The sequence below is a fragment of the Notamacropus eugenii genome, chromosome 5, assembly GCF_028372415.1.
Source record: "Notamacropus eugenii isolate mMacEug1 chromosome 5, mMacEug1.pri_v2, whole genome shotgun sequence".
NCBI lineage: Eukaryota > Metazoa > Chordata > Mammalia > Diprotodontia > Macropodidae > Notamacropus > Notamacropus eugenii.
Window position 1 is genome coordinate 90,092,264 of NC_092876.1, and position 22,197 is coordinate 90,114,460.

Sequence of the window (22,197 nt, forward strand, 5' to 3'; positions counted from 1 at the left end):
GTGAGAGAGGTCTGGCCCCAGACCAAGGGCAGTGGAGGCAGAAGCAACACAGCTGCTTCCAGAGCTTTCAGCCAACAGACAGTAGAGGGATGAAGAGGCTGAGCAGAGGGGGGATTGCAAGGATTTCTTTGCTTGCACTAAGGCTGGATTCTCTTGCTTTGCCCATGTTTGGATCTGGGTCACAGCTCTGCGTGGTGGGCCTAGAATGAGGAGGAGTTCTGGCTTGGCAGAGCTTGTGGTGGCAGTGGAAAGGGAATAATCCTCCTCGCAGTTCCAAGACAGAAAAGATTGCTTGTAGTCACACATGGATGGAAGCATAGGCCGGGAGAGGAGTAAACACCTCTCCTTTGATTATACTGCCTTGGAAAAACTGAAAATGTACAGATCCCTAGAAGTATCTCTGGAAACAACCACACAAAACCCCTGAAACATGGGACAGTACACCCTCTACACTGGGAGGAGATTGCTACCTTAACAAAAAATTAAATGGTCAAGTAATTGGCTGGGAAAATGATCCAACAGTGGAAAAAAACATCAGACTATAGAATCTTATTTTGGTGAGAAAGATCAAAACATTTAACCAGAAGAAGAAAACAAAGCCAAAACTCCTATATCCAAAGCCTCCTAAAAAATATGAATTGGTTCCAGGCCATGGAAGAGCTCAAAAAGAATTTTGAAAATCAAGTAAGAGAAGTAGAGGACAAATTAGGAAGAGAAATGAGAGTGATGCAAGAAATCGTGAAAAATGAGTCAATAACTTGCTAACGGAGATGCCCAAAATACTGAAGAAAATAACACCTTAAAAAGTAGACTAACCAAAATGGAAAAAGAGATCCAAAAAGCCAGTGAGGAGAAGAATGCTTGCATTCTTGGCAAAATTGTCCAAGTGGAAAAGGAAGTCCAAAAGCTCAATGAAGAAAATAATTCCCTAAAAATCAGAATGGAGAAAATGGAAGCTAATGACTCTATGAGAAATCAAGAAATTATAAAACAAAACAAAAAGAATGAAAAAAATAGAAGATATTGGGGGAAAAAATCTGACCTGGAAAATAGATCCAAGGGAGATAATTTAAAAATTATTGGACTCTCTGAAAGTCATGATCAAAAAAAAGAACCTAGACATCATCTTTCAAGAAATTATCAAGGAAAACTGCCCTATTTTTCTAGAATAAGAGGGTAAAGTAAATATCGAAAGAATCCAGTGATCACCTTCTAGAAGAGATCCCAAAAGGAAAACTCCTAGGGATATGATAGCCAAATTCCAGAGTTCCCAGGCCAAGGAGAAAATATTGCAAGCAGCCAGAAAGAAACAATTCAAGTATTGTAGAAACACAATCACGATGACACAAGATTTAGCAACTTGCACATTAAGGAACTGGAAGACATGGAATATGATATTGCAGATGTCAAAGGAGCTAGTACATTAGACAGAGGGCACAGCTATGAGTTAAATATGAAAGACTGACATCTAAAAAATAAAATTAAGGGGTGAGAGAATAATATACTGAGAGAGGGAGAAAGAGAGATGTAGAATGGGGTAAATCATCTTAATTAAAAGAGGCAAGAAAAAAGTTTCACAGTAGAAGAGAAGAGGGGGACAATGAGAGGGAATGAATGAACCTTACTATCATCTAATTTGGCTTAGCAAGGAAATTGCATACATACTCAATTAGGTGTGGAAATCTATCTTATCCTATAAGAAAGTAAGGGGGGAAGGGGATAAGAGAGGGAGGGATGATAGAACAGAGCACAGATTGAGGGAGGGGGGTAATCAGAAGCAAATACTCTTGAGGAGGGGGCAGGATAGGATGGAGGGAAATATAGTTAGTTTTTCACAACATGACTATTATAGAAGTGTTTTTCATGACTACACACACATTTATAACCTACATCGACTTGCCTTCTCAATGAGAGTGGTGGGGAGGGAGGAAGGGAAAGAATTTTGATCTCAAAGTTTAAAAATGAATGCTGAAAATTGTTTTTACATGCAACAAGTAAATAAGATATACAGACAATGGGGTATAGAAATGTCTTGTCTTCATGAAAATAGAAGGGGAAGTGGAAAAGAAGAAAAGGGGTGTGATAGAAGGAAGGGGAGATTGAGGGAAGGTGCAATCAGAATGCATGCCATCTTGAGTGGGAGGAGAGAAGAGACGGAGAAAACTTGGAATTCAAAATCTTATGAAAGTGAATGTTGAAAAATAAAAATAAATTTAAGAATTAAAAAAAATACTTTCAGATCACTTCTGTCTATCTGTCTCTATATACATAAATATATGTGTCTAATGGTCATCTCTAGTTTGGAGGAAGGGAAGAAAAAAATTTTAAAAATTACATAATCATTTTATTGTATATTTAAAAGGAATATCAAGTTATGCATAGCAGATTTGCAGTTTCATACATAATTTTCTTTCTTATTATTCTGTCTTATGAAAATGTTGTTTTATTCCATGAATTAAAAATAAAAGAAAAAGAAAAATATCCTTTCAGGTCACTCAAAGTGGGAAAAAGATAAAAAGCTCAAATAGATTGAAGGACCAGCCATTTGATGAATTGTGGATTATTGTTGGGCATATTCACATCCATACACAGGACAGAAATCTAAAATAGGGCACTAAAATATCCTAGACATGTACAGTGTGAGTGAAGGAGGACTCAGGATGTAGAGGGGGGAGATTCTGCTTGCAGACTATTTTTAGTTCTCAGGCTTTCTGTTGCATTTTGTATTAATCATCAATTTCTCCCATACATTTTCTCCTCCTTTTTTCCCTAGTTCTTTTACTTATGATTCTTTCTTACTTTTGTTTACTGTACTGTCACCCATGTCCCATCATCTGTGTGTGAATATTAACCAACGTTCTCTCCTGGTTTTCTCTCCTCCTCCTCTTTCTGTTCTCTTTCTTGCTCCTCCTCCTTCCTTCTCCTCCTCCTTTTCTTCTCTCTCATTAAGTCCTTTCTTTTTCTCCCCAACTCTGCCTTAAACTCTATCATTATTAATTGCTATAGATGCTCCCTCTCACCCCCCCATGCAAATTTTGCTTTTCGTAAAAAAAAAAAAAATCAGAAGATAAGCAGGCATGAGTGAGTTGCAATTTACTTTGCAAATCTCATTACTTCATTTTTGCACCAAAACCTATTTTTCTTTAGAATTTTCAGGTCACTGTACAAGGCAATACCTTCTTTCTAGTCATTTAAATTCACAATTTTGGTATCATTCTAAACTCTAACACTCCCTCACCCTTACCCATCTAATCTGTTGCCAGATACATTCTTTCTATCTTTTCCCCCCTTTCTTCATTCACACAGATTCTAAACTTCAAGCTTCAGGGCTTCAACACTTTTGTCTTTTCATCAGAAGAAACTCCTAATTGGTCTCCCTTTCTCAAATCTCTCCCTGCTACAATCAAACCCTTCTAACTGCATCCATTGGTAAATGTGGCCATGTTACTCCCCTTACAAGGTCCCAGAGGCTTTAGCATCAGATATTCCATCTTTTCCTCATCTTACACATTTTTTGTTTTGTGTCAGTTTTATTAGGTATACAAGTAACAGTACTGCAGAGCATCCAGAAATTATTAAATATACAAATAATGAGGATTCACATCCTTTCCTCCTCTACTAAAGAAGGATGAGCAATTTTTAAAAGGTGATTGGGGCTTGGAGATCACTTGCCAAGACCTTAGAAGGAATACCATTTGCTGACTTACCAGCCCAAATGAGTTACTGCAAACCTGGAGTTTATAAACCATTAGTGCCAATGCAAAGCAAAACATCCTATGGCATACATATCTCTTTACACGAAATCTTTATTCAATACCTCACTGTGAGTGGATAAAAGTGTAAAAGCCACACAGATTCACAAATGGACCTAGAAAAAACCAATTGGCTACTAAGTTCTCCTGCCTGGGCTATTCATTACAACCAACACAAGTGGAAACATTTTGCATTCATCCAAGGCATCTTTAAGTGGTTACAATAAGTCATGATCTATGATTCCATTCTTCAGGTCATCAAGAATTCCCATGATGCATTCTGACATAATGGTAGAAATGAATCCTAGGAGCTATAAAATAATTTAAAGATAAGTCAAATACTTGTGGGTATTAAAACTGTTGCTCACATAGTAAAAAATTCCACCTGGGCCTCCACTTGTCTGGAGGAGATGGAGATTGTACACATTGGATATTTGACTCCAGAGAGCCTGGTTTCTTCGAGCTCAATTGCTCTTTATGCCTGGCAGAAACACCTTCTGGAAGCCAAGCTTGAGGTCTTGGGTTCTAAATGCATAGACGATCAGGTTGAGGGCTGGGGGGATGATGTTGTGCAGCACATTGAAGAGCACAGGGATCAGGGGATACTTTCTCCCTGCCAAGTGGGTGACACAAATAACAACAATGACTGTATAGAAGAAGAGGATGAGGATGAGGTGGGAGCTACAGTTTCCCATGGCCTTGGATGCAGCTTCTGCTGAATTCAGCTTTAGCACAGAGCAGAGGATAAAGGTATAGGAAAGGATGATCAGGTTTAAGTCAGTCCCCATTATCAGCACAGCCAGTATCATCTGGCAAATGCTGTTCAACCTCCTATCATCACAGGCCAGGCTAGTGACCCCCAAATTTGAGCAAAGGCAGTGGTCTATTTCATTGGAGGAGCAGTAATCTCTCTGAGCAGCCAGTACAGGAACTGAGATGGCAAGCAGTCCATTTCTGAGCACCATGAAAACTGTGGCTTTGAAGACAAAAGAGTCTGTGACAATGGTGGGATAATGGAGGGGTTTGCAAATAGCTACATATCTGTCAAAAGCCATGCAGAGGAAGATGCCTGACTCTATGCCTACAAAGCAGTGTATGGCATAGATCTGAGCAAAGCACTCAGGGAGGCTGATGGCCTTGGCATCAAACCAGAAGATGGCCAATATCTTGGGTGTGATGGTAGTGGCCAGGCCCATGTCCACAACAGACAGAATGCTTAGGAATCTATACATAGGCTGGTACAATTTGGGTTCCTTCCAGATGGTGATAAAGATGAGCAGATTGGCACTGATGGAGGAGAGGTAGAGTAATGCCAGGGGTAGAGATAACCAGTGTTGCCAACTATGGATTCCAGGGAATCCCATAAGGATAAATTCTTTCACCTGGAAGTGTGATCCATTGAAGAGTCTTGTAGCTGGCGTCATCATTCTCTGAGAGAAAAGTTCCCCAGAATCATTATTGTACAACATAGTTTCTACCATTCAATAGGGTTTATTACGTACCTCTTTGTATGACATACAGTATTTCAAAATGTATACATAGAATTCTAGCAATGCCCCTTAATACCTTGCAGTCAGTTCTAAGATAAATCAGAATTCTGACATGCAGCATACAAGGATCTAGGGTCTGTTAATTGTCCAGATTCTGAGTCCACTCACAGTCAATGCTAATAGAAGAGGGGAGTGATGAAAGACCTTTTCATTGGTGAAATTTTTCTATATCTAGCAATAGTGATCACGATCATTCCTTCCATGTTCTTTCTTCTCAAGAGTACAGGAAACTGATCACAAAACTTGGTACACAAAACTTCCCTGGAGATACGGGGAATGAAAAAAATTGCATACCCATCAATATAAAAGGAAAACCTACCACAGAACAGGTGATGCTGAAATACCCACTATTCTATTTTGAAGAAAATTTGTATCTCTTTCCTTGCATTCCCTATTTCAAGATAATTAAGTCTAAAGTATTGATGTACTGGATTTGTTTTTAAAATAGGACTACAAGCCCTGATCTCTTTCTTGTCCTGTCTTTGAATTGCATGGTTCATAGCCTTTGAGTAAGACTGGTGGATATGGGGTGGAAGGGTTAATGACAACAGCCATTCCTCTCTCATCTCTATAGTACAGCTACCCTTGCTCTAGAAGGAAGAAGAATGGATGTCAGGAAGCTTTAATCTACCTTTCCTCCCAGAGGTTTGGATTCCAAAATGACCAACTGCTCTTGCCTCTCTTCCCTAAAAGGGGCATACCCTCTCACTCACCTATGCTTCCTCCAGCCTTAGCTTGAACAATGCAGTTCCCTCAGTCATTCAAACTGGTCAGAACCTGAATCTGGTTCTATGAAAACTTGTTCTCAATGGATTTTTTTCCCCTTTTGTTGACCCTCTGTAGCATTATACCAGAGAGCCTGAGGTACTACTACATAATTCATGGTGTCCAGTTGTCTGGTTACAGAATGATCTGCTACTGGGGCAAGTTCCTAAAGTCTGCATTCAAGTTGTCTTTGTTTATGCTATTAAGATTATTCTGTCTCAGCTAACAATGTAAGTAGCAGAACTCATTGACATTCTCTCATGTCCCCAAATTTCCTAGATCACCTTGTTTATAATTTACCTTTGCTACTATTTGCTACCAGCCAAGGAAACATCTGTATACTTTTTGCACTACTGTCTCCACCCAAAATTGGAGTTTAAACTCAGTGATAACTATTGTGGTTATGCTTTCTTTTCCGTATGACTGACTATGTATGACATGTATTTATATATCAGGGACGTAGTTGGTATAGGGATTAGAGCACTGAACTGGGAGTTAGAAAGACTAAGTTCAAATGCTACCTCACTTAAAATCTGAACGCACTTAGGCAAGTTACTTAAATTCTCTCAGCCTCAGTTTCCTCATCTAAAAAAAATGAAGATGATAATGATAACACCTACCTCTCAAGGTTACAGAGAAGAACAAATGAGTTAACATCTCTAAAGTATTACATGATGTTTTAAGCTAGCACTTATGCTTATTATATTCTCCAAACCCAGTAGCATCTAGGGTATGGAAGCAACTTAATATAATTGTTTATTGACTTAAATTAAGTAAGTCATGGTTCTTTATGATGGATGATCAGTACTATACTTAACGTGAAACAGAAGTCATTTCATATGAAGATGAGGTAGTTATCCTTGTAGATTGCAAGTTCAATAAGTCAGTCATATTATATGTAAGCTAGAAAGAAATGATTGGAATTTTAGCTTTCAATGATTCAAGTATGATAAAGGTGATAATCTTGCTTTACTGTACCCTGCTTTGCCCTGATCTAGAAATCAAAACTCCATTCTAATGGTGGCATTTAAGATGAGAGAGTAGAGGACAGAGGTTAATACAATAGGAAAAGTATGTAGATTTGCAAAATTTCTATTGTGGCTCTTTTTTTTTTCTTGCCCCAAGTAGAAAATCAGATGGGTTATCTCCTAAACATGAATATTTAAAAATTAAGATGTATATGGATAATGGGATAATATTGCTCTATAAGAAATAATAAAATAGACAGTTTCAGAGGTAATTGAAAAGAAATCTGTGAACTGATACAAACTGAAGTGAGTAGGACAAATGATCAAAATACTGAGAAAAATGACTTTGAAAAACTTTAGAACTCCGGTCAATGCACTGATAAACCATAAGACCAGAAGACTAATGTTGAAACATATTATAAATCTACTGTCAGAGAAGTAATGGGCTTCAAATCAGGAATGATTCAAAAATTTCAACTGACTGACATGAATCTTTGTCATTGATAGACTATGCATATTTTTATGAGGCTCTTTTTATTGTCCTATTAGGATCAATGGAAATGAGAGATAAAAATTATTGCAAAAATAGAACAGTTAATTATAAATAACACCAAGATTCTACAAGTCTATCATTGTACCATGCGTCAGGCATGGACACTTGCTACACTGATGCAGAAAATAGTTCTGAAATCTCAGACTTTCTCTTTTTTCATGTGGTAGTTTTTTAGCCTAGGAAACAAGATCAAAATTCTGTCTCATTCCCATCTGATTAAAATAATCTTCCCCCAATCTTAGAGATTGTTTTGTGATCATTTCAATTTTCTGTTAGGTGATCATTAAATGACTGATATTTGACTCACAGAAAATTCTGTTTTCCATGTGCTAGCTCTAATTCAGTGCCAGCACCTCCTTGCCAAGGTACCTGACCTCTGTGGGACCTGGGCCCCTGCCTTCTATGCCATTTGTCATTGTCAATTTTCTATAAAAGAAGTAAGTGTTTCACTACCATTACCTAGCCACGTTCTTTGGAATTCATTATTAGACTGTGAGAAGAAGAGGAATCTAGTACTTACCATGACCATTGACAGAGATGTGGGAGGCTACAGTAAGCAACTCTGCAGGAGTTAAGTCAAGAAGCTGAGTTGAACTGTGTTAATTATAACTGCAGACACAGAGAGGAGAAATGGAATTTTATAGATAAGGCAAAGCAGTTGAAGGGAAGCATGAGGATCTTATGAGGCACCTGATTAATGGGAAGAGGAAAAATTTTCTAAAAAGGCTATTGCTTCCCTCAGAGAGTACTGTTTTCCCAGATGTAAAAGGAAGTAAGCCCAGGAGGCAGACAGTCAGGGCCCATGAGTCTACTGACAATTATAAAGTTTGGTTATGCAGTACAGAATGCTTTGATCTATGAAATACGAGTACTGATGAAATTTGTGCCAATATGACTTTGTTTGCAAGTCTTATTTAAATTTAAGAGAACTATTCACTACTTATAGAAAGTATCTGACAAACTTTCTTGAAAACAAAATTTCATAATGTAAAGCAGATTCTTCCTATTACCATCAAGCCCACGTGAAACCATTTTGCAGATTATTCTGAGATCTATTTATATAGTCCTACACTCTATTCTGCCTGCTGATCTTACACCCCAAATATTCTCCAGGATTGTTAACTGGATGTTCTATAGAGTCCAACATTAACATGTTAACAAATAAAATAATTTAGGGTAGAGCAAGAATGGCAGAGGAAAGTCAGGGACTTGGTTGAGCTTTCCTAAACAACCTTTAAATAACGCCTTACAACAAATTCTGGAGTTTCAGAGCCCAAAAAAGGACGGAGTGAAACAATTTTCTAGTTCAAGGCAACTAAAGAGACAGCAGGAAAAGACTATGGCATAAGGGTGAGAGTGGCCTGCTGTTCAGTGCAGGATAAGTCAGAGCAGGCCACCCCTACCAAACCAGCAGCAAACCTTGGGAATGACTGAATCAGCAGCTGCAGGAGTTGCTTCCAGAATTCTCAGCCCACTGATGGTAAGGGGGTTAGATAACTGATCAGAAGGATATTTCAGGGGTCCCTTTGCTGACACTGGGACTCTATTACTTTGCCCATACTCAAGTCCACATCTTAGTCCTCAGTAGCAGTCCTGGGGCAAGAAAGAACCCTTAGCACATCAGAGCGTGTGACCACTGGAAAGTAGGGACCCTGATCACAGTTCCAGGGCAGAAAAGAGTGCTTGTATTCACTCATAAACCAAAGCACACACCAGGAGAGTAGTAAGCCAACTTCTTTTTAGATCAAATCACCTTAGAGAAGTTGAAAGTTTACAGATTCCCAGAACCAATTCTGAAACCAGCTGTACAAATACCCTAAAGCTTGAGAAGGTGCATCTTCTATCTGAGAAACAGAAATCCCCTTTAACAAAGAATTGATTGCCAATAAATAGGTTGGAAAAGTGAGCAAACAACAGAAAAAAATTCTGGTTATAGAAAGCTACTATAGTGACAAGGAAGATCAAAAACCACACTCAATAGAAGACAACAAAATTAAAATTGCAACATCCAATAGCTCAAAGAAAACTATGGTTTAGTCTCAGACCATGGAAGAGACAAACAAGGAATTTAAAAATTAAGTAAGAGAGGTAGAGCAAAAATTGGGAAGAGAAGCAAATGAGATGCAAGAAAGTCATGAAAAAAGAGTCAACAGCTTGGTCAAGGAGGTACAGAAAGTACTAAACAAAATAATCCTTAAAAAACAGATAAGACCAAGTGGTAGAAGAGATATAGAAATCCAAAGTAGAGAAAAATGCCTTGAGAATCAGAATTGGTCAAAAGGAAAAAAAAAGTACAGAAATTCACTGAAGAAAAGAACTCTTTAAAAAGTAAAATTGGTCATGTGGAAAAGGAGACAGAAATACTCACTGAAGAAAACAATTCCTTGAAAATTAGATTTGGGCAAGAAGAATCTAATGAATTTTGAGACATCAATAAACAATAAAACAAACACAAAAGAAAGAAAAAATAGAAGAATATGTGAAATATCTCATTGGAAAAACAACTGACCTAGAGAATAGATCCAGAAGAAATAATTTAAAAATAATTGGACTACCTGAACATCATGATCAAAAAAGAGCCTAGACATTATCTTTCAAGAAATTGTCAAGGGAAACTGCCCTGATTTTCTAGAGTAAGAGGGTAAAATAGAAATTTAAAGAATCCACCATCACTGCCTGAAAGGGATCCTTAAATGAAATCTCCCAGGAATAGTCAAAGAGAAAATATTTTAAGCAGCCAGAAAGAAAGAATTCAAGTAATGTGGAGCCAGAGTCTGAGTAACATAAGATTTATCAGTTTCAGCATTAAAGATTGGAGAGTGCTTGGGATATGATATTCCAAAAGGTCAAAGAACTGGGATTACAATTCACCCAAGAGAAACTGAGGATAATTCTTCAGGGCAAAAAAAAAATGAAGTCAATAAAACAGAAGATTTTCAAGTACTCATGATGAAAAGACTAGAACTAAATAGAAATTTTGACTTTCACATAGAAAATTCAAGAGAAGCATTGAAAGATAAACAGGAAAGAGAAACCATAATGGTTTCAATAAAGTTAAACTTTTTGTACTTCTATATGAGAATGTAACTCCTAAAAACTTTCTTGCTACTAGGACAATTAGACAGAGGGCATGGGTATGAGTTGAATATGATGTCATGATTATTTAAAATTAAAAAAAAATTATATATATTTTAAAAAATTAAGGGTGACAAAGAGGAATGCACTGGGAAAATGGGAAAAGGAGTGGTATAATGAGATCAATTATCACATATAAAAGAGGTAAAAAAGAACTTTTAGAGTAGGAGGGAAGACTTGAATAGGTGGAGGTTGAGGCAGAGAGATAAAGTGAACCTTATTCTCATCAGAATTGGCTCCAAGAGGGTGCCTCTCTTGGCCACACACACTCAATTGGGTATAGAAATCTATCTTCACCTACAAGAAAGTGGGAGGGGAAAGGGATAAGAGAATGTTGGTGGTGATGGAATGAAGAATGACTTGAGATAAGTAAAAGACAGAAGCAAAACTTTTAAGGATGGACAGTGTGGAGGGAGAGAGAAAGTAGGATAAACTGGGGAGGGAATGGGATAGAGAGAAATACAAAGCATTTATTACTGTGAAAAAAAATTAGAACAAATTTCTCTGATAAAACCCCATTTCTCAAATGTATAGAGAACAGTCAAATTTACAAAAATAAGAGCCATTCCTCAATTGATAACCAGTCAAAGGATATGAACAGGCAGTTTTCAGACAATGTAATCAAAGTTTTCTATAGTCTGTGAAAACATTTCTTTAAATACCTATCCATTAAAGAAGTGCAATTCAAATAACTCTGAGCTACCACTCCACACCTATCAAATTGATCAATAAGACAGAAAGGAAAATGAAACATTGGAGTGGATGTGGGAACATTGAAACAATAATTTACTGTTGGTGAAGTTGTATACCGATTCAGCCATTCTTGAGAGCAATTTGAAACTATTCCCAAAGGGCTATAAAACCATGTACACCTTTGGACCAAGCGTATCCTACTAGGTCTATATCTTTAAACAGATTTTTAAAAGAGGAAAAGGAACTATGGATACAAAAATATTTGTATCAGTTCTTTTAATGGTTGTAAAGGATAAGAAATTGAGGGGATGTCAATCAATTGGGGAATGGCTTAACAAGTGGTTGTATATGATTGCCATGGAGTATTATTATGATACAAGAAATGATGAGCATTTTGCTTTCAGAAAAACCTGGAAAGACTTATATATACTGATGAAAAGTGAAAGAATAAGAACCAGAAGAACATTGTACATAGGTACAGCAATATGATAATCAACTGTGAAAGATTTAGCTTATTTCAGCAATACATGGATTCAACACAATTCCGATGGACTTATGTTTAAAAATGTTATCCATCTCCAGAGAGAAAACTGATGGAGTCTTAATGCAGATCAGCAAATACTTTTTTCTTCCCTTTCTTTTTCTTTCTTTCTTTTTGAGCTGCCTTTTCCTTCATATGACTAACAGGGAAATATATTTAATATAACTGGATTTGTATTACCTATATCAAATTGCTTGCCTTCTCAGTGAGGAGAGAGAGGAGAAAGAGTTTACAACTCAAATTTTTTTTAAATGAATGTTAAAATTGTTATATGTAATTGGGGAAAAAGAAAATATTTTTTAAAAGTCAAAAAAAATAAAATCATTATCTTCCCCCAACATCTACCATTTGTTCTCCTGAATTTCCATATTACTGTAAAGTATATAGTCAAACTTCCTGTCACCCAGTCTTTCAACCTACATGTCATTTTATAAGGGTGATTCTTACCTTCTCCCCTATATTCAATCTATTGTGAAGGCTTATTGACTTTAGATCTGCAATATTTTTCCTTGGTGTCCCCTTCTCTCTTCTGACACTACTACCCACTTGTTGCAAGACCTCATCAACTAATGCCAGGATTGTTGTGATAGCTTGTGAGGTGTTCTCCCTATCTCACATCTCCCCTAATTTAGTCCATTGGATGTCAAAGTGATCCTTCTAAAGAAAAGTGGCTAAGTCAATGCACCATTAACTCCTGTGTGTTAATTTCTAGGATGAAATACAAAATCTTCAGTTTGACTTTAAAAGTCCTTCATAACTTGATCTCTATTTACCTTTTCAAACTCCTTATGACTTCTTATCTTCTGTGATTTAGTGACACTGGTCTTCTTACTGGTAAAAATAAGTTTTTATATATATAGCACTTTTAAGGTATACAAGGTGTTTTCGATATGTTAATTCATTTGATCCTCACAACAGCCCTACAATATGGGTATTGTTATCATTCCCATTTTAGAGTTGGGGAAACTGAGGCAGGTAAGGCTTAGGGGATTTGTCCAAGGCAGTACAGTAAATGCCGATAGCTCATGTTGAAGTCAGTCTGGCTCCAGGGCCAATATACTATGTGCTACATCACTTAGTTGCTTCAAGAAAGTGTTTAACAAATGCTTATTGACTCGACTCCCTCCCCCCATTCTTTCAATATCACATTACTATATAAAACTCACTATTCAGAGCTTATCAATCCACCCCTTCCCTTTAAATGAAAATTGTTCTGACTTCAACTATAATTTAAGAAATATTTAGGTACTTGGATTCAGATTTTAAGGAAATATTTTGTTTCCCAGATAGTTTAGCTTCCTAAATCCCTATTCTATTTTGAAGTATTTCATCAAATACGTAATGGGAAGGCAAATGGGTATGAGATAGAGGCCTTGAGTTTGAATTCTGAGGTGTTCTATAACTTCATGCATGCCTTTGGGGAGTTTCTTAGATCCCAGTTTCATCATCTGTAAAATTAAAAAGTGACTTCTAAAGTCTTTTCCAGCACTAAATTTTACACTCTTAAGATCTTATGTCCTAAATTATTTTTTTAGAAAGATATCTTTATCTTTACATTTCAAATTTATTGGCTTTAAGGACCTGTCTTTAATTTCTCCTGGAGACTACTGTGCTATTCAAGCAGGCCTCTAGGTGGAGATGTGCTATTTCAGTTCCTAAATAGAAAAGAATCTTGGGAACAGCCACTAAATTTGTTTCTTAAAAACCTACTGTTAGGTCTTCTAAGCTGACTTACAAGCCTTTGTTTCAGATTGCTTGAACTTTGTTTAATTAAAAATAGGTTTCCCCAAAAAGTAAAAGAAGAAAAATTATTTAGTTTTCTCCTCCCCACAAGAAAATCAACAAATTTCACTACCATTAGTTTTGTAGGCACTGCAATTCCAACCTGAAGTGAAAAAGAGAGGTTTCACACAGGCCAGAAAACAGAACAAAATGTGTGTTTTTTTCTTCATAGATATACATAATAATATTTAAAAATATGGATCTAAAAAGTTCTTGTTTTTGACTAACTTAGTGTGCACACCAACTAAAGTGAGAACCTAAAAGTGAGAAAGGTTTCCTCACCCCAGGTTCCATTCAGCGCACACACACACACACTCACACACACACACACACACACACACATACCACATACACACACACATTTATGTTTTGGTTGAGGACTACGTGTAAACTTTGTGGACAATGTAGACAAATGATGCTAATCAAGGAGTAATAGAAATTGGTCTACCATTCTCTATCTGTGAATCATTATTTATTATTATTATTTTCCCCAATTTCATGTAAAAATAATTTTTAATATTTTTAAAAAATTTTAGTTCTAAAATCTATCCCCCCTTCTGCCCCTTCCTCTTCCTTGAAATTGTAAGCAATCTGACACAGATTACATATTCTCAATCATGTATAATTTCTCCATACTAGTCATTTTTTGTGAAAAGAAATGAATAAAAAAGGAATAAGAGAGAGAGAGAAAAGAAAGAAAGAAAGAAATTGGCAAATAGTATTCTTTGGTCTGTATTCAGATGTCATTAGTTCTTTTTCTGAAACGGATAGCATTTTTCAACCTGATTCCTTTGGAATCGTCTTGGAACATCACATTACATTGAATAGCTGAGCCATTCCCAGTTGTCCATTGTACAATATTACTGTTACTTTGTCCAATGTTCTTCTCATTCTGCTCACTTCATTTTTATCAGTTCATGTAAGTCTTGCTAGGTTTTTTTTTTTCTGAAATCATCTCACTCATCATTTCTTATAACACAATAATATACCATTACAGTTGCGATGAATGAAAAACCCAAGAGACAGAATTTCTGGGAAATTATTAATCAATCAGGACAAATGGCAATCAAAAAATGATAGCTATTTCTCTCATTAATCAGGGACCCCAAGAGAGACCCTGAAATGCCTTATATACCTTCTGAAAGGGAATTCCCCTGAGAAGTGAAATTCAACCTCGATTGGATGACATTTAATGAGATGGACTAAAAGTCTTCAGCTCCTTCTGCTGAGAAGGTTGTTTCATCATAAGACCTCAGCACCCTCCAGCAATCTAAACAGGAGAAACTTTTTCAGTCTGGACCTTGCTGGCTGGTTTTCTCCTTCATGAACTGAATTACCCTAAATTCTAATTTAATATTTTACTTTTCTCTAATTACATGTAAAAATGATTTTTAATATTTGTTTTTAAAATTTTTTGAGGTCCAAATTTTTTCTCCCTTCCCACACCATGAAAAATGCAAACAATTTAGTATAGGTTATACAGGTGTAGCCATGCAAAACTTATACACCATAAACTCTAAAGAAGGGGGACCAAGAATTTCCTCAAGGTAAGGGCTTGCCCAGAGTGAATTTCATTTATAATCCAGAAAGAAATTAATTTGCCTAGGTGGGTGAGGTCCTGCTCAAAATTGATGAGTGTGCTTCTTGGGACATTTCAATTTCATCAATCAGTCATGCTCTCCACAGACCGAATTTAATAAGAGTTGGACCATTACAGATAATAGAATGAAAAAGGTGGATCATGAATTCACAATTAGTTGTTAGTATAACACATAAAATGTCACATTTCTCAGGCTCTCATTATATAGCAACCAAACAGTTCAATTTTTTCTGTATATTCCACATGTTAATGACATTTTTATATTACTGTTGTCCATGAAGATTATATTTTATCTTTTTGTCTTTTTATATCACATGATCAGTTTTTTTTCCTGCTAAGGTTACCTTGCAGCAATAAATGATGGGTAAGGTGTTATTTTTATTGTGTATACACATTCCAAATTGTCTCATAGTTTTTAAAATCTACGTTTTTCGACAGTATTTTCAGCTTTACATTTTCTGTTTTGTTTGTCTTTCAGATGCATTCACCTTTAAAAGAGGAACATGAAAATCTTCTACAAGTATTATTTTATTTTTTCAATTTGATTAGCTTTTAATTTAGGAGTGAAGATTATCACGTAGTGCAATAGTATCAAACTCAAATAGAAATGAATTTCTATGGGCTACACTTTCAGTTTGAAAGACATAAATTAACATTATGTATGTTATACTGCATTTTTATTTATTTACATACATATTTCTCAATTACAATTTACTCTGTTTCAGGATAGTCGCGAATTTTGTTGGCCATGCACAGTTGGCACCTCTGATATAGTCCATGTGTATTTACTGGTGATTTGTTTCATTGTATATGATGCATTGAAACATAATATAGTTTCTCTCTTTATCTTTCTATATGTCCTTGTTATTTTTGCCTTGTGAAAATCATGACCACAAATCCTGCTTCTTGGAAATAGCAAATTGTGTTCTAATCCTTCCTAGACCCTGGTATTTCTTTGTCTTTAAAGCCAGCTGCACTGAAACCTTCCTTTTAAGAAAAAAAATGCAAAATAACTATAACTAAGGTTGTATTCTACCTTCTGGATTTTCCATCTCTAAACTGATTATCCAATAATCAGTGTGGTATGGTTACTATAGATTCACTTAATCAGAATCAGCCTTTAAGTTCCTAACTATAGGAATTGTGCTTTTCCCCAAGTCTGCAATATTTTTCAGAGTGCTGGACGCAGAAGAGGCTCTGTTTTTTATCTCTCTTGACTTTGTCAGCTACCTTTTCACACTGGAAGTTCCCTTATTGCTGATGGTCTCCTGGAATATCCCTCTCTGTCTGTGATCTTCTTCCTTTGGAAAATCTCTCTGCAACTTTGGCTCACTTCTCCCATTATTAAACTCCTCCCAGAACCTCTACTTTGAGGAAGGACAGGAGAGTTATCTTTCATTCCTCTCCTGGCTTTGCTTCTAACTTGGCAACATTACTATACCCTCCACTGAGTACCTTCCCCCATCCTTTTCACTTCAGCTTTTAAACTCACTTGATGTATTATCTTCCTCCATTAGAACTGAAGCTACTTGCAGGCAGGGATTGTCCTTCTTTTACTTTTTGACTATGTTTGTATCCCCAGAGCTTTGCACAGTGCCTGGCGAATAGGAAGCTCTTAACAAATGCTTATTGACTCATTGATTTAAGAAACTCTGGATTAGGACCCTCTTTTGTCTTCTCAGAGGCTTGACTGTTGAGACCTCTCTCATCTGTCTACCAGGATATTCTCAGCTCCAAATCCAAAGTGCTTTAGAACAAAGATCACCTTGCTAAAGCATGCAGACTTGGTCTTTTCTTTGAAATTCTCTTCTCAGTGAAAGGTTAACTGCCCATGATCAGAAACTTTAACCTAGCTTAAAGTGACCATTCCATTTCCTTCCCAAATCTTCACCTAGGAATACTAAACTATAAACTCAATCTTAAGTATTTGCTCAGTAACTACCAGACAGATGAATGGTTTGGGTTCCTTACATTTGAAGCATTAAGGTTTTTTAGTTCTCATATGTGGATAAATGGATGTGGAAACTGACCCACAGAGAAAATATGCCCAGGAGACAAGTTCATTATTTCTGCTATGTGCTCTTTCTCATTTCTTTCATCTTTATGTGAAGGTAAGTCCAATTCAATTCTGAGAAGAGCTTTACCCTATGAACAAACATTTTGGTATGTTTTTCTTTTCTTTTTTTAAATTATTGCTATTATCATAATCACTTTTTACACCTTACTCCCCTCCATCTACTCCATGATCCATTGACACTGGTTTATATTCTATTGCTCCCAGAAGACACTCCATCTCCCAACTTGGCCATTCTCATGCCTTATATTCTCTCCTTGCTTTTCTCTGCCCCTCATACTCATAGATTCCTTCAAGTCTCAAATTTCTTCTTTCTCAAGAAGCTTCTCCTGATCCCCCTTTGATGCTAGTGCCTTACCTCTGTAATTATCTTCAGTCCATTCTGTACATATCTTGTTCATTCATCATTGTTTGAATGTTGTCTCCCCTCCTAGGTTTTGAATTCCTTGAGAGCAGAATTTTTTTTTTCCTTTGTTTGAATCCAAGCATTGAACACAGTGCTAGGTACATGATATACACTCAACAAATGTTTACTTAATTTGATATCCACTCAATAAATGTGTACTTGATTTTTTAAAGCTTATTTTGTTTTATTTCTCTAGCTCTTTTTTGATGTACCAGGGGATACATGGGTCTCATAGACAGCCACTTACCAGACTGTGCAACATGGGAGATACTGGCACAGGACTGTTCAGCATGGCATGCTCGCATCAGAAAGGGTGTTGTGCTCTATGAGCCAATCAGAAATGAGACAGCACCAATTAAACACAGGATGTGAAAATTTGGGATATCCACCCCAAATATTCATGCTGACTATCTGTGCCCAATCTGTGGTAGAACATTCCAAGCTCATATTGGTCTGATCAGTCACGGGCCAACACACTGAAACTTTACTTTATCCTGGTGATGTCATTTTGGTCCTCTTCAAAAATGGACAACAACCAACCATCTTGGTAAAAGTTTGGAGCCCCTGGAGCAATATGCTTAAGAAACTTTCTAATGACTTGTGGGAAAAGACATCTTAAAAAAACAACTGTTTGTGGGCCTCTCCTGTAACCATGCTGTGAAGTATCCAGCAGACTGCCATTTACCTGCCATTTGCTATGCTCCTGAAGACTCTATTGAGACTGCAAGGGAAAGTCAATGGAGGTCTAGTCAGATGGGATGAAGCACATGTAGTGTGATCTGAGAGAGAGACTGCTTGGACACCTTTTTCTTAGAGATGACAGTGCTTTGGGATGTGTATGTGTAGGGAATCATGATTTTGTACCTCCATGGGTGCAGAAGAATGGATGAGATTTCAGACCCCATTAGGATCATCAGATTTCATTTTGATGAGGGTTTCAAAGTCAGTGTTATTATTTTTGTTTGCTCTAGTGCACAGAGTCTAGTTAAGTTGCATGTGAATTAGAAATCCTTTCAGGTCACAGTAAGTTGGGAAAGAGATCACCTCTATAGGTTGAAGGACCATCCATTTGATAAATTGTGTCATTGGGCATGTTCACATGCTAACACAGGACTGAAATCTAGAATGAGGCATTAAAATGTCTTAGACATGTACAGTGAGCATGAAAGAGGACTCAGAATGTAGAGGGTGAAGGTCCTGCTTTGAGACAATTTTTAGTCCTCAAGCTGTTTGCTTCTTTGCTGTATTTTTAATATTATTGACCAACTTCTCCTTATGTTAATTTTCACTTCCTCATTTTTTCTTGTTTCTCTTACATATATGATTATTTCTCATAATTTTAATTTTGAGAAAAACCTTTCACATTCTATGCTCTGTATGTGATTGTAAAACAAAGTTCTTTTCTGGCTTCTCTCTCCTTTCTGTCTCTGTCTCTGTCTCTCTCTTTCTCTCACCTTCTTCTCTCATGCCCACAAACAGTATTGCAATTTTGAATTTTTTGTGTGTGTAAGAGTGAGTAACAGAGGATAAGCAGGCATGAGGGACTGGCAATATATTTCCTAATCTTATTACTTCATCTTTCCCCAAAAATCTCTACTGTTCTTTAGAACTTTCACATTACTGTCCAAGGCACTACCAAAACTTTCCAGTCATCTATACTGACATCTTTTGTGACATTCTCAACTCCTAGCACACTATCACTCTACCTATCTAGTTTGTTGCTAAATGTGTTCTTTCTATCTCTAAAAACATCTTTTACAGTTCTCCAATTTTCTATTTTTACACAGACTCTTGACACCTTGCCTCAGGACCTCATGACTTGCTTATACTATCATAAGAGCCTCCTGAGTGATTTCCCTGGCTCAGGTCTCTAACTTCTACAATCCATTCTCTTTACACACAAGACATAGATATGAATGACCATGCCACTCTTCTTACAAAGCTCCAGGGGTTTAGGATCAAATATTTCACTTTTATCTCATCCTTTAAACTTTTTATTTTGCATAATTTTTATAATGTACATAATTTTTACTACAATAGAACATTTATAAATATGTAAATTCATAAATATGGAGTATCCATTTCCATTTTTCTCCCACTAAAATATAGAAAAGTGTGATAAAAGAAAAAGGGACTTAGAGTTCACTGGTCAACACCTGGGGATGAATATTGTCTTGTGTCTTTATCCCAGTCCACTAGGATTTCAATAAACCTGGAGATACCATCAGTGTTAAAGCAAAGCAAGTCCTCCTAGGATATGCATAACCCTTTACAGTCTTTATTGAAAAACTCTTGTCAAATGTTAAAAGGGTGGAAGTTACATGGATTCAAAAATAAATGTTTGTTGTTGTTCGGTCACTTTGGCAAGGATACTGGAGGGTTTTGCCATTTCGTTCTCCTGCTCATTTTCCAGATGAGTAAACTGCAGCAAACAGGGTTAAATGATTTGCCCAGACTCTCACAGCTAGGAAGTGTCTGAGGCCAGATTTAAATGAAGAAAACCAATTTTTTTGACTCCAGACTCTGCATTCCATCCACTCTACTACCTACCTGCCCATAAATAGATGTATAGATTTCACTTGTGTACAAAGTCTTCCAGCTTACACTATTCATTATAACCCAAGTATATGATGCATTCATCTAAGGCATTCCTAGGTGGTTCCAATAAGTCATGGTCTGTGATAAAATTCTTAGGGGCATTGAATATCCCATGAGATTTTGCTTTTAATTTAGAAAAAAAGAATTTTATTTTATGTCTAAGAAGATAGGAAATATGACTTTCAAGCAGAGCCAGGCCCAAGTCCCTCTAGTATCTTTAGATATAAGGGTAAAATGAATCATAAAAGCTAGGAAACACTCTGAAGATATAGCAAACACATGTGGAATATTAAAACTATTGCTCACACAGTAAAAGGAAGAATTCACCTGGGCTTCTACTTATCTAGAGGAAGTGGTTATTGTATACGCTGGAAATTTGATACCAGAGAGCCTTGTTGCTTTAAGCTCATCTGCTCTTTTTGCCTGGCAGAAACACCTTCTGGAAGCCCAGTCTGAGGTCTTGAGTCCTAAATGCGTACACAATAGGATTGAGGGCTGGGGGGATGATATTGTGCAGCACATTAAAGAGCACGGGAATCAGGGGATATTTTCTCCCTGCCAGGTGGGTGACGAAGATTACAACAATGACAGTATAGAAGAATAAGATGAGGATGAGGTGGGAGCTACAGGTGCTCAGGGCTTTGGATGCAGCTTCTGCTGAGTTCAGCTTTAGCACAGAGACAAGGATAAATGTATAGGAAAGGAAAATCAGGCTTAGGTCACCCCCCATTAATAGCCATGCCAGGATCATCTGGCAAATGCTGTTGGGTCTCCTATCATCACAGGATAGGCTGGTGACACCCAAGTTGGAGCACAGACAATGTTCAATCTCATTTGAGGAACAGTAATCTCTCTGAGCAGCCAGCACAGGCACCGGAATAACAGCCAGTCCGTTTCTCAAAACCATGAAAATTGTGATTTTGAAGACAAAAGAGTCTGTGACAATAGTGGGGTAGCGGAGTGGATGGCAAATAGCTACATATCTGTCAAAAGCCATGCAGAGGAAGATGCCTGACTCTATGCCTACAAAGCAGTGTATGGCATAGATCTGAGCAAAGCACTCAGGGAGGCTGATGGCCTTGGCATCAAACCAAAAGATGGCCAATATCTTGGGCATGATGGTGGTGGCCAGGCCCATGTCCACAACAGACAGAATGCTTAGGAATCTATACATAGGCTGGTGCAATTTGGGTTCCTTCCAGATGGTGATAAAGATTAGCATATTGGCACTGATGGAGGAGAGGTAGAGTAATGCCAAGGGTGCAGATAGCCAGTGTTGCCAACTATGGATTCCAGGGAATCCCATAAGGATGAATTCTTTCACCTGGAAGTGGGATCCATTGATGGGTCTTGTAGCTAGAGTCATTTTCTGAGAAGAAAAGTTCCCCAGAATCATTGACAACATATTCTCTTCCATTCAATAGGGTTTATTAGGCACCTGTTTGCATGTGGTATAGTATTTCTAAATGTACATACAGAATTTTAGCAAGAGAAGCCCTGTTCCTTAAGGCTTTGGAATTCAAAGAGAAAGTAGAATTCTAACAACAAGGATCCAGGGTCTGCTAATTGTCCAGATTCTAAGTCCACTCATACAGCAAAGGATAATAAAAGAGGGAACTGGTGAAGGGCTTTTTCATAGGTGAAATTGTTCTATATCTAGTCATAGTGTGATCATGTTCATTCCTTCTGTGTTCTTTGTGCTCAAGACTACAGGAAACTTATAACACAACCTAGTAAACAAACCTAGCCCAGAACATAGGCAACAGAAAGTTGAATACAC

The 22,197-nt window shown here is 37.1% G+C and overlaps 2 protein-coding genes across 2 annotated transcripts; both read right to left on the bottom strand.

Annotated features, from left to right (window-relative positions):
- Positions 1-4,170: 4,170 nt before the first annotated feature.
- Positions 4,171-5,179, bottom strand: LOC140508669 (olfactory receptor 56B1-like). The gene has a single exon (XM_072616556.1). It carries the CDS (start codon positions 5,177-5,179, stop codon positions 4,217-4,219), a length of 963 nt encoding a protein of 320 aa, XP_072472657.1. The 3' UTR covers positions 4,171-4,216.
- A 15,644-nt stretch (positions 5,180-20,823) lies between these two features.
- Positions 20,824-21,783, bottom strand: LOC140508670 (olfactory receptor 56B1-like). Its single transcript, XM_072616558.1, has one exon. It carries the CDS (start codon positions 21,781-21,783, stop codon positions 20,824-20,826), a length of 960 nt encoding a protein of 319 aa, XP_072472659.1.
- Positions 21,784-22,197: the final 414 nt, after the last annotated feature.

Bases quoted from the DNA above. Each gene is read 5' to 3' on its own strand.
- LOC140508670 (XM_072616558.1), bottom strand. From the start codon at position 21,783: ATGACTCTAGCTACAAGACCCATCAATGGATCCCACTTCCAGGTGAAA.
- LOC140508669 (XM_072616556.1), bottom strand. From the start codon at position 5,179: ATGATGACGCCAGCTACAAGACTCTTCAATGGATCACACTTCCAGGTG.